Source organism: Scomber scombrus, chromosome 11 (assembly GCF_963691925.1).
Source record: "Scomber scombrus chromosome 11, fScoSco1.1, whole genome shotgun sequence".
NCBI classification, from domain to species: Eukaryota; Metazoa; Chordata; class Actinopteri; order Scombriformes; family Scombridae; genus Scomber; species Scomber scombrus.
In genome coordinates, this window is record NC_084980.1 from 13,275,546 (window position 1) to 13,287,728 (window position 12,183).

The 12,183-nt window shown below is 40.7% G+C and overlaps 1 protein-coding gene across 2 annotated transcripts; it reads left to right on the forward strand.

Annotated features, from left to right (window-relative positions):
* The first annotated feature begins 1,139 nt into the window (after positions 1-1,139).
* gpsm2 (G protein signaling modulator 2) lies at positions 1,140-11,585 on the forward strand. 2 transcript variants are annotated; one of them, XM_062429403.1, is made up of 16 exons: positions 1,140-1,309; positions 2,165-2,203; positions 4,082-4,447; positions 6,902-7,123; positions 7,212-7,347; positions 7,460-7,599; positions 8,068-8,191; positions 8,329-8,444; positions 8,939-9,094; positions 9,207-9,315; positions 9,450-9,579; positions 9,672-9,748; positions 9,832-10,020; positions 10,104-10,263; positions 10,377-10,567; positions 10,729-11,585. In XM_062429403.1, exons 3-16 carry the CDS (start codon positions 4,359-4,361, stop codon positions 10,903-10,905), a joined length of 2,016 nt encoding a protein of 671 aa, XP_062285387.1. In that variant the 5' UTR covers positions 1,140-1,309; positions 2,165-2,203; positions 4,082-4,358; the 3' UTR covers positions 10,906-11,585. The 2 variants fall into 2 exon arrangements, with proteins under 2 accessions (XP_062285387.1, XP_062285388.1); XM_062429404.1 differs by lacking the exon at positions 4,082-4,447.
* Positions 11,586-12,183: the final 598 nt, after the last annotated feature.

Here is a 12,183-nt window from a genome sequence, read left to right on the forward strand (position 1 = left end):
TTGGATATTATTATGAATTAATTAAATGTAAGCAGTATTTTAATGCTGTAGATATTCAAGATTTCTAGGTAAAATTCAAACTATTTATTATACATTTGAGTAATTTAATGTATTAAAAATGCATCATATATTTTGTATATCAAATTATAATCTTACACAGTAATTGGTTAAAGTCAAATAGTGAAGTGAAAAGTACAATATTTTCTTCTAAATTGTAGGAGTATATTATAAAGAAGTAGAAAAATGGAAATACTCAAAGTACAAGCACTTCAAAAATTTCACAGTACTTGAGTAAATGTACTTAGTTACTTTCTGCCTGGTGAGAGAGGTTAATGTGTGCACTGTGTGAAAGCTCTGTTGCATTACCAGAAAGTGATGTAAGCTACTTTACAGCAGACTTTGACCATTCATTTTTGACAATACATACAGAGTCAGTACTGTCAGTCTGACCTACGTTTTACTTATATTGTGATATTAGTAGTGGTGGTGGTAACTTACTCGGGTAATGAACAGGTCCCTCAGCAGTGCCACTGTAGTTTTAAGTTGATCCTATCCACAGCCACGCTCTTACTCTTAATATAATCTTGCTACTAGCTACAGTATTTCTGTTTCTTTCTGTCTTGACATATGGCTTCTCGGACAGATTTGGTTTCTGTGGCATCATTAATATTGTATAAGGCAACCCTGCACGTCTGGACCCGGACTGGACTGGCAGCGTGCAGGCGGGGTCTGGTTGCTTGGTAACGGCGGTGGCTGGACGACGTTTGTTGGCAATATATACAGTCTATGGCAAGAATGAGCCGTTTTGGACAATCAACTTAACACGTACGAAACACTAATGTTTGTGCTTTTATTGTATTGATTGAAATGATCTTCAGCGGTATTTACACTCTCACTTCGTTACACAATACACAGCAGCAGACGAACACGAAGATAAACAGCGTCCAAAACTCAAACGTGAGTAACTGCCAGCCGGCTATCTATCTAAACCACGACAATACGTCATCGGCTATTCTATTCAAAAGCTATTGGTCAGATGACTATTATTCGGGGCGTGGCTATCTTTGAATGGCGTCCTCTGATTGGTCAGTTGGCAAAAAACACAGCGTACAGCAGCAAGGCTTCTCCCCGAAGTTAAATCGAAGTTTAAGAAAAGTTAAAAGGATAATGTAGTGTTAGGCTGGCAATGATATAGCCCTGCTCCCACGTACAACTGTCCACTTTTTAAAGGGAACTACGTTTTCATACTCATGACAGCGTGAATTAAAGTCTTGGAGAATTCACCATTGTTCGAACTGGATCGTCTAACGTAAGTGTCGCAGCTAACACGCTAACTAGCTAATCTTTAGCTAGATGTGATAACGTTACTGCAGTGACTCAGAGAGAATAGGGTTGAATTCACTACCTGAGATTGTTGCTTCAAAATGGTCTTAATGCTACTTTACTAAGAGTTACACAACAGGAAGTCTTTTGTTTACTAACTGCTCCGAGTTTATCGTTCTCAAAGAAGAGTAACATATGTCAGGATGGAGCAATGTGCCCAGTACAGATTAGTCTAAACGTTAATACGTACTGATATGTATCCCAAAATTTGAAAAATTAATGGCTACTGCTTGGTAACACGCCACTGGAAATGTCTATCAGAATCATAATGTTGTAGTATTTTAAGCTCGCTACATGTGTAAGATGTGTTACAATCATTACCAAGTGTATTTTGCATTAAATTACATCATTATGGCCAGTTTCATACCGATTTCATTCCATTTACACTTACATTTTCACTTTCCAGTATTCACATCAAGTGGTTCATATGCTTGTTTAGTAACAGACAGACTTGAAACTGTTCATGGTGATTTTGAAGGCTGTAGTTTGAGTTGATGATGAAATGTATTGTGTAATACAGGGATATGTTACTAATGTTTAAGTTAGGCTGTGTTCACAAAGTGTTACTGTAGGTAGATGTGCCTAATAAACTGGCTACTACTGTGTATGTTTATCACCAGTTGCACTAAATCACCAAGCACACAGTGTGGATTTAATTTGATATCATACTTGCATAACCATGTGAGGCAAAATACACAAACATTCATGCATAAAGTTAAAGAAGCACCTGCTGCAACACCAGCTTATTCAGATGTTAAGTTATTCACACTTTTCCTTGCAGGCTTTCCCGATTTCCTGTTCCTGTGAGGAAGAGTTACCGGTGAGTATCCCTGCACTTATTTAGTTGTTTCATCTCTTTCTTTCTTTTGTTTTGGTGTGCGATTTTTGCTTGCTCATGGTCTAATGCTGAGTGGTGTTTCCATATTTAGATTTTGCTCTCAGATGCAGTAGTCAATTTATCAATGAGCTGTAAGCACAATGAAAATAGATAACGTGTGTGTTAAAGATGAAATCATGTTCTGTTTGTGACTCAAAAAAGAGTCTGTGATTACCTCCTGTGAAGCTGTCATTGAAAAACAAGCTCTTGTTTCCTTTGATGTGCCTCTATTCATGAATCACTTCTCACTGTAACGCGCTAGCCATCAAACACTGTAGCTTTGTGAGCTGGTCAGGTCTCTTGGAAACACACCCATTTGGCACACAATGGTGGAAAAGGCTGCTCGAACACTGGCACACATCAATTGGTAATTATACAAATGTGCAAGAACATGAACAGCGCAGAGTACCAAAGCCCTGGGCTTCAGATTGTGTTATTACTGTTGATGCTTCTGCACCAGCAGGAATAACAGGCTGGGTGAAAAGATTATTATGTTCTTTTTGTCTTTCCATGCAGTTTGATTTAAACACAAGTAGACAACATACATATGGACTTTTATTTGCCAAAGGCTGTTTTTGTTTGTTCAAACATAGATTATGAAGGATACAAGCTCTACTCTATAAATGTGCTTTATCAGCAGCAAAGGTCCTCACACACACACAAGCCTTTGCCCATGTGTTTTAGTGGGTTCTAAAATGCAAAAGAGTTTAGTGTTGAATGTCAACTGACACTCATACTGTGTAGTGTATGGGTAGCCAAGCAGTTGTTTTTGGATGTGGTGTGTATTTTTAAGATTTGTGCTCTTCTTGCAACATGAGCTCAGTGCTGATCTAATAATGGTCACAAAAAAAACCTACCCACCACAGTTCCTCATCCGAAGATATTTTCAGAATCAGGTCGACAATATTTTGACTTTTAAGTAAGCAAAGTAAATATAAAGTAATAATCGTCACAGTTATTATAAGAAGTGATTTTACAAATCAGCATGTTCTGCTTATAAATGATGTTGACAATCAGAGACGGTCCAGTATTTGTAGTAGACATATAGTGACCCATATTATAAAAATTAAACATGCCTTCTGTCTCTGAAAGGGTATTAAATGCACACATGGCTTGTTGGTTATCACCTCTACTTTGTCTTTGTCTGTTTAGCTGCTATTCATTGTAAAGAATGAACCCAGTTTGCAAATATCTTGCCTGCTCTATTTCCCATGCAGAGGGGAGGGGCTGCAGGGCTAAACTTGGGGGACAAGTGGGTGCGGCTAGTATGACCTCATGGAGAAATGAGGTAACAGTTGGCTCTGGTCTCTACTTAATGCAGTTCATCTTATCCATGTAGCTTGCTTATCACTGTCCTTTCCTTTGGTGGAAGTCACGTACACGCAGTAGGTACATGTTTTACTTTTTCTCCTTTTCTAGTGGATTCTGGACTTTTTCAGAGCTGCTTCTTTAATTTTGTGACTTTTTTTTGGCAAATCATGCAAAAGGTTGTTACTGCTTGTTTTCAGTGATCATATATAATTTGCATCTTCACACCTTGCTGATTATATTTTCCCTCTCATCTCTGCTTGCATAGCTGTGACATCAGGTGTTCATACCCTGCTCACCTTGTAGCACCTTTTAGAGCACGTCTCCGAGCCTGGATCAGTTGAGTCACCGTCTTAAGATTGACAACTGATGACCCCGTCCCTCTCGTTCCTGCCCTGCTCTCTCACTTCCTGCCTGCCCCACTTGTGTGCACTGCTGTTTGGTTGGTGTTGCCATGGCACCGCTTGGCCCAGTAAGAGGCTTCACATGCAGCATCTTGTGTTCTCTTCACAGAGGGCCGCTGATGAGAGATTGAGGGGGCAGTGACGCAAAACGCGCAGTATACAAACGCAGCCGTGTGGACTGACGCTCAGGACTCAGCTCTTTCTAACACTCATGGGGTTACCTTCCCCTGTCCACATTCAGCAGAGGGACAATCGCAGACTTGACCAAATTGGGTGACTTTTTGTACGGTTCACCTCCTATTGCCCGCTTCCTTTTGAACAAAGTTTTTTTTTGGCTTTTCTTGTTGGCTCTCAACGCAGCCATTTTTTCGGGAACTAAATTGGGAATGTCACTCATATTATGCACTTCAATGGACACCGGCGGCTCAGTGGTTAGCATGCGAGCTGAGGACCAGTCCTTCAATGTTCGCTACAGGTAGGAATCTCTCCTTTCTCAACTAAAAATTCATCTAAAATATAGTTCAGTTAGTTTTAGAAGTGACAATTAATAAAACATTAATTATTGTTTAAGAGAAAAACATGGTCTTTATGCTCTATATTATTGCTTGTTACATAAAATGTGTCAGTGCCAGGTAACAGATGAGGTATTGATTTATTTGGCGTTGACTTGTTGAGGAAATAAACAGTATTGAGTGAAATACAGGCTTGACAATGGACGCCTAAGTTGAATTATAGAGTGGGAGTCCCTTTTTCACAGTGCTTCCTGTGAGTTTGTTGACTGAAGGCAGGTGAGTTTCCCAAAAAGGCGCCAGCCAGCTGTCCCTACGTTCCCAGGTGAAGAGCTCTGGCAGCAGGTGTGACTGCTCTAGCTACCTTCAATATTTAACAAGCCCTGAAAAATTTATCAGTGCCTGCTGCGTTTATTGCTACATGTGGGTGCAGATTAAGTGGATGGAGTAGGTGTATGCTTGGTGGTAGGATATCTGGGTTTTTTTTCTTGTTGTCCCATGAATACTACTGTCAGGATGGTATTTCTCAATGAGCTGATTCCATTAGACATTACTACAGACTCGGCTTGAGTCCGGCACGTCTAATAAAGCTACTTAGCCCTCACTTGCTCTGTAATCTGTCGGGTGCACACACTCGACAGCCAATAAGCTCAGGTGACCAGGTTAGAGGACAGAGCTTGACTGAAAGAAAAGCAGATTAGCTGAGAAAATACTGATTCAGCAGTTTTCCTGCTGCCTGGCATTTGGGGTTAATGCTGTGACAACATCACACGGGTCTCCTTGAAGGTTCTCCAACGTGCAGTGTTAAATATCTCTGACGTCAGAGGACTGATGGCTTTTATGTCAATGGATGTGAACGCTATTTTTTTAACCTGTTTTTTAGACTTAAATGAACACCAAACAAGATTTTCATCATTTTTTAGTATAGGCTACTGAGTTGGTCTGAGGTAATTTCTCCATGCTTCAGAGAAAGAGAAGGAGCTGCAGTCTGGAAGTTTTTCCAGTGGAAAACTCATTAGATGCCTCTCAGATGCTCCATGTGCTGCTGTTGTTGTAAGACAAGAAAGGCCGGCAGGTAGGCTAGTATTTACCACAGGTATAGTGTTGGAAGGTTTGTTGTTTCTCTTTGTTTTCAACAAAGATACAGTTCTTCTCATTTAAGGTCTAAGACCTTATGATTACATGGGCTTTATGAACCATTCAGGACACCATGTTTGCCTTTGTTAATTATAGTCTGCTGAATAAAGAAACAGACTACATTGTTCAGTGTTTTTGTGTAATTTTAGTATCACATCATAGACCATTTAAGCTATGTTTGGGTTAATTTTTTCAAACAAAATGTTGGGTGGTTCACAGGAGGAAAGCTTGAGGTAAACAAACTGAAAATACTTTGTGCTGGTTTCCTGATAAAACAAAAGTTGGCAGATTTACAGCTTTTGCTTTGCATATATACGCTGCTTAATCTGAAGTTAATCCATCTGCAGATAAGTCGCCAGCCATTGTCTGACAGTCCTTTTTATCTGGCCTGCCTGAGGCTAACTCGTTTGTAAGCCCACAATGCTTTATCGGTTGTCTTACAGGACGTACTTCAAATTGCGTGTAAAAATCACGTCCTTTATTTTCTGTATATTGATTTCCTACACTATAGGAAGCTATTTACTGCATCATTTTGATTTCAGAATGTGTTGAAACATAACCAACCATATCAACAGGTACATTATGTTAAGAAGGAAAACCTTGCTTTAATGCCATATTGTCAGAATTTCAAGATAATGTGAATTTGATTGTTCCTTATGTTAAAAAAAATGGATTTTGAGTTGGTGGAGCATCTGTGAACAAACCAACAAGAAAGTGTTTCAAAGCAGGGACTGCCCAGCAGACTGAACTGACAGGAATACAAATTTCTGCAAGTCCATTTTCTGTGGTCATGACTGGAAACTAATGTTAACATGAAAAGAAGGACTTTCATGTAAAACTCAATAGCATGCTTTTACTCTGCAGCCTAATAAATGGGAGTTATGAACATTTCAGCCCAGTTTTAACTTCATTTTACTGTAAAAGAAACCCACTAGACTTTCTGAGGCATGTCAAAAGGATGTGAGATCTACCATAACAAACAAACCCCAGTTGGAGCCATTGTTCTCTGTGGGTGGAAGGAAGTAGCTAAACAACATTCCCTGTCGAAGGTTTTAGCTTTGAAAGAGGTTGTTGGCCAGTCGGGAGCGAGGTCCGTTCAGTTGTCTTTAGGTTGCAGCTAATGACGATTCAGTTTACTACAACTTTGGACCTTAGTTTTGGTCCTAAATGCAGCACTTTTGAGCTGCTCATGGTGCTCAGTACAGTTTTTCATGAGGTTTAGTCGTTTCAAACAGCAGACCAGATCTGTGTTTAACTCTTGAGTCTTCTCCTGCTCGCTGTAGGATGGAGGTGTCCTGCTTGGAGTTGGCGCTGGAAGGTGAGCGTCTCTGTAAGGTGGGCGACTACAGAGCTGGCGTCTCCTTCTTTGAAGCTGCCATCCAAGTGGGTACAGAGGACCTGCAGGTGCTCAGCGCCATCTACAGCCAGCTGGGCAATGCTTACTTCCATCTGAATGACTACGCCAAGGCCCTGGAGTTTCACCGGCATGACCTCACCTTGACCAGGTTGGACCTTTACAAGAACCCACACAACTCTGGTAACAAGTCAATACTGACCTTTATTTTTTTTCCTAACATAATATTTGTTACATAGGACCATTGGAGACCTGCTTGGAGAAGCCAAAGCCAGCGGGAACCTTGGAAACACATTGAAGGTGCTGGGGCGGTTTGACGAGGCTGTGGTTTGCTGTCAGAGGCACTTGGACATAGCGAGGGACATTAATGACAAGGTGAGGCAGCTGCAGTGGTAGCTTTATTAACCTTTTGTAAAATAGACCATGTATTTTGGTTAAATAAATTAGCTGAATGTGAGGTATATTTTTTTTTCTGGATTTGTGTCAGGTGGGTCAGGCAAGAGCTCTGTACAACTTTGGGAACGTGTACCATGCTAAAGGCAAAAGTATTTGTTGGAGCGGAGCTGAGCCTGGAGATTTCCCAGAAGAGGTCATGATGGCTCTGAGACAGGCAGCTGAGTATTATGAGTAAGTCACTGAGTGTGTGTTTTAACCATATAAACCTGCATTATACAATACTTGACTGGGCTGCAACTTAATATTTCCATGATTGCTTTATCTGTGTATTACTTTGTTAATTAATCATTTGGCTTTTAAATATCAGAAAACAGTAAAAAAATAGCCATCACAAGTTCATTTAGCCCAATGTAACATCTTGAAATGTCTTGTTTTGTCTGACCAGCAGTAAAAAAAAAAATATATATTTGAATTTACTGGAAATGGAAGATTACATTTGAGAACCTGGAACAGTCAGATATTTGGCATATTTGCCTAAAAATGACAATTACTGAATAATCAATTAATCAATCATTGCAGCTCTACTTATTAATGATACATTGCTTGCAGCTAACCAGCCAACTATTATATCGGATTTCTTTATCAGGGAGCTAGTTGCTCTCTGATCATTAGATCATATGTTTGTTTTTGTTTTTTTAGGGCAAACTTGGCATTAGTGAAGGAGCTTGGAGATCGAGCTGCCCAGGGTCGAACCTATGGTAACCTAGGCAACACCCACTACTTACTGGGAAACTTTCGCAGAGCTGTGGATTCTCATGAGCAGGTGAGGGGAAACCCTAAAAATCCTTTGTTCACTATGACACCATAGACAAGCTTAATAAGCAGGACTCACTGACGACCTTCCTGTAATTACAGCGATTCTAAAGAAATGGTAAAATGCAATTCTGTTTCTTTGTTCAGCGCCTGCTCATAGCAAAGGAGTTTGGTGACCGTTCAGCAGAGAGGCGGGCTTACTGCAACCTGGGAAATGCCTATATCTTTTTGGGGGATTTTGAAGTGGCAGCTGAACATTACAAGTAAGCCAGCCTCTTCAGGCTTCATCACCGCCATCACACTAACTAGGCCAAAAAAAGATGTTTGGTCACTTTGCATGCTTGAAAGCCATCTTTTTCGACACGTGAAACAAAAAAAAGAGAAATATATTGGTGCATCTGTACACGTAGGATCTTATTTAGCAGGCAGTGTGCAGAATAAGTAAGAAAATATTGTAACTGGTATGACTTATCTAAGAAGACATGAAGTTATGCACTCTGCTTTATCATATTTCTTTTTCTTCTTACTGTTGCCAAGATTTAAAAGATGGGTGTGGTGTTACATAATCATCTTTGTTGAAAGACAAATTGTTGCACCACCATAAATGAAGCTTCCCTTGTGTGTGACATGACATGTGCTTTAGTGTATAAAATGTTGCCAGATTCCTGGGAAAGACGGCCTTTGTTATAGGAAGCCAGAGGCAAATACTGAGGCCTCACTGCAGTATTTTAAAACAGCTTGTCTGTGTGTTTCTCAGGAGGACACTACAGCTGGCGAGGCAGCTGAAGGATCGAGCTGTGGAGGCCCAGGCCTGCTACAGTCTGGGCAATACCTACACACTACTCCAGGACTACGAGAGAGCCATAGACTACCACCTCAAACACCTGATCATAGCCCAAGACCTCAATGACCGGTACCGACACACACACACAGCACACACTCACAATTGGCAGAATTGATGCAGGTGTTTACTACATTTTGACTATGCCCTATACATAACAGTCAAATGTGTTTTTGTTTCGTAGGATTGGGGAGGGCCGTGCATGCTGGAGCCTGGGAAATGCTCACACTGCGCTGGGGAACCATGACCAGGCAATGCACTTTGCTGAGAAACACCTAGAAATCTGCAAAGAGGTACACAAAATGATTGAAAGCTATATAAATTTCCTCTCACTCGAATATTCTATGTAGTTTCACTTTGAAAACTTAACAAAAACAGGTTAAGAAATCATTCAGTTGTAAAATTGTGTGTGTGTTGTTTCCTCCAGACTGGAGATAGGAGTGGGGAGCTGACGGCTCGTATGAACGTGTCTGATCTCCAGATGGTGCTGGGTCTGAGTTATAGCACAAATAACTCCACTTTTTCAGAAAATAAAGACACAGACTACAACGTGCATGGTAAAAAAAAATCCTGAATTCTGTTGTTAGAAGTTATTTAAGACTTTAAACAGTGCAGTATGTGTAACAGGTGGTAATACTGTTTGTTATAGGAGCAAGGCCCAGGATGAGCAGAAGACACAGCATGGAGAACCTGGAGCTGATGAAACTTACACCAGATAAGATGAATGTAAGAACTGCTCTGCTTCATATTGTATTTCCTCTCCGCTTCTTTGTGCACTGAGGTGACTAATTCATTCCTGTGTGACGAAGGGTCAGAAATGGAACAGTGATATTCTGACCAAACAGTCCAAACCCTCCCTGATCAAGAGCACCTCGAAGTTGTTCTTTGTCAGCCGTTTACGAGGGAAGAAGTACAAGTCTGGTGGCTCCAGTAAGGTCCTCCAGGACACCAGCAACACCCTGGATACCAACCAGACAGCTGCACAAGGACCACAGAAGGTAGCAGATAACCACACATACACACACTCATGTCTCTTTCAGTCTTTACAGCTTTTATCAAACAATATATTTTCTTTCATTAGCGACTCAGTCCTGACATGCTCGGAGACGAGGGCTTCTTTGATCTACTCAGCCGTTTTCAGAGCAACCGTATGGATGACCAGCGCTGTTCAATACAGGATAAAGGCAGCAGGTTATCATTAAACAGTGGACCAGAGTCACCTCCCAGATCCATCAGGAAATGTAAGTCCATTCATTCACATAGAAAATTCAACTCATCGCCACAATAAAAGTTAACGCTGAAACTGATTTTCTTTGTCTTCTTCTGCCTCTTCTTTGATCCTCTGACTATGTAGCTGCGTCCGAGTCTGCCAACGTCTCAAGTGCCCAGGGCCGCCGTTTGGAGGAGTCGTCTGCAGCAGGGGGAAGCCTGCCCGGCCTCAGAGTCAATCAAAACAGCAACCAGGCCGTGCTCAGCCACCTGATGGCCAACGCTGACAACGCAGAGCCCGACGACGACTTCTTTGATATGCTTGTCAAGTGCCAGGTGGGCCATACCTGCGTTTTTACCACATATTCAGAGCCTAAGCAAAAAGGCTGATTGAGTCGGTGCAGCACATTTAACACGTCTCATTCATTGTAATGTGCCTTCAGCTTTAACCAGATCTCAAACAAACTCTCATGACCTCCTTTCTTGTCCTTCACCAGGGGTCACGTTTGGATGACCAGCGCTGTGCACCTCCCCCTCCTCCAGTCCGTGGGCCCACTGTACCAGATGAGGACTTCTTCAGCCTCATAATGCGCTCTCAGGCCAAACGAATGGACGAGCAACGCGTCACCCTGCCGTCTGCAGCGAACGCTTCCGCACGACCCAGCTCCAACTGAACTAAGCACTAAAGGGACATACAGGTGTTTTTATTTCAAATGTCATGAAGGTGTGGACAGCGTTGTGATTAACCAGTGAGATGGTCACTCCTAAGAAAGTTGTATGTCTCTACATTTGTCCTTTTGGACAGAACAAAGCACTGTCAGCCTTGTATATAGTGTACAAAATAGAAAACTCTCAAATTTCAAACTTTCCTCGCACAAGTTGCACAACACCCACAAAATCTCAGTGGTAATCAGGGATTGTCAGTGTTGTTTGTTTTTTTAAACATTGTTTTCATGAATTCTTTTCACACCGTGTATTTTTCAATACACAACTGCAGTTTGTATTTATTGTACTTTTTATTCTTTCAACTGCCGTCCAACCACCTTCAACTAATAAGAAATGTGGTGTCTGCGTCAATGTGGACACAGGTACAGCGCATTCTGTATTTTGTATATATGTGAGGTTTTTGTTTGATTTAAGACTTAAGAAGACAGTAAATTTGCAAAAAGCTATTTTAAGCTGTAACTGTTTGATAAAATAATGAATTTAACCCGTGTACAGCTCTTATACTCTTTTGTACTAATTGTTTTGAGTGCGGTCAGAGGAATAAAACCTCTCGTGTACGCATTTTGTTTAGACCTTTTTAAATATTCTAAGTAAACTGTTCATTTCAACAAAACATACAGCTTGTGTAAAAGACACTTTATTGAACATACCAGCAGACTCATTCAGTAAGCTTGAATTAATTTGTCACTTTTAAAAACAAGAATTAGAAAGGCTTGATACGAGAGCCACTAGCATTTCAAAAACATACTAATAACTGTACATACATAAACACAACTGAAATAAATACATCTAGGTACGCATTATTTTGGCCTTATTTGTTAAAATAATATACTATACATAAGCATAAAAACTTAAATATGCATCTTTGAAAGTAAATCAAGAGAATAAAACATTGTTAGAAGAACAAAGTGCGCATGTAAAATACAAGAAAAGAAGACAATGCAAATGCCCCAAATACTGGTTTTAAATATCTAAACAACCCGTGCTTCCATTCAGATTCATTGTGCATATGGTTAGACCCTTTTTATGGGCAAAGACTGCCACCTACTGTTGTTACATTACCACAGTGGGAGACAAACCAAAGCTTTTGAACACTGAAAAATCCTAAACTGAATGCTAGAGCTTTCAACCAAAAATTACATGTGTATTTCCCTTTGATGCTGACATAATAACACTCTTCCATTGCAAGCAAGCCATTGCAAGACACTGTAACAGCTTCAGCGCAA

Bases quoted from the DNA above. Each gene is read 5' to 3' on its own strand.
- gpsm2 (XM_062429403.1), top strand. From the start codon at position 4,359: ATGTCACTCATATTATGCACTTCAATGGACACCGGCGGCTCAGTGGTT. The intron at 4,448-6,901 runs GTAGGAATCTCT...TGCTCGCTGTAG, and splicing joins TCCTTCAATGTTCGCTACAG to GATGGAGGTGTCCTGCTTGG. The intron at 7,124-7,211 runs GTTGGACCTTTA...TTTGTTACATAG, and splicing joins CATGACCTCACCTTGACCAG to GACCATTGGAGACCTGCTTG.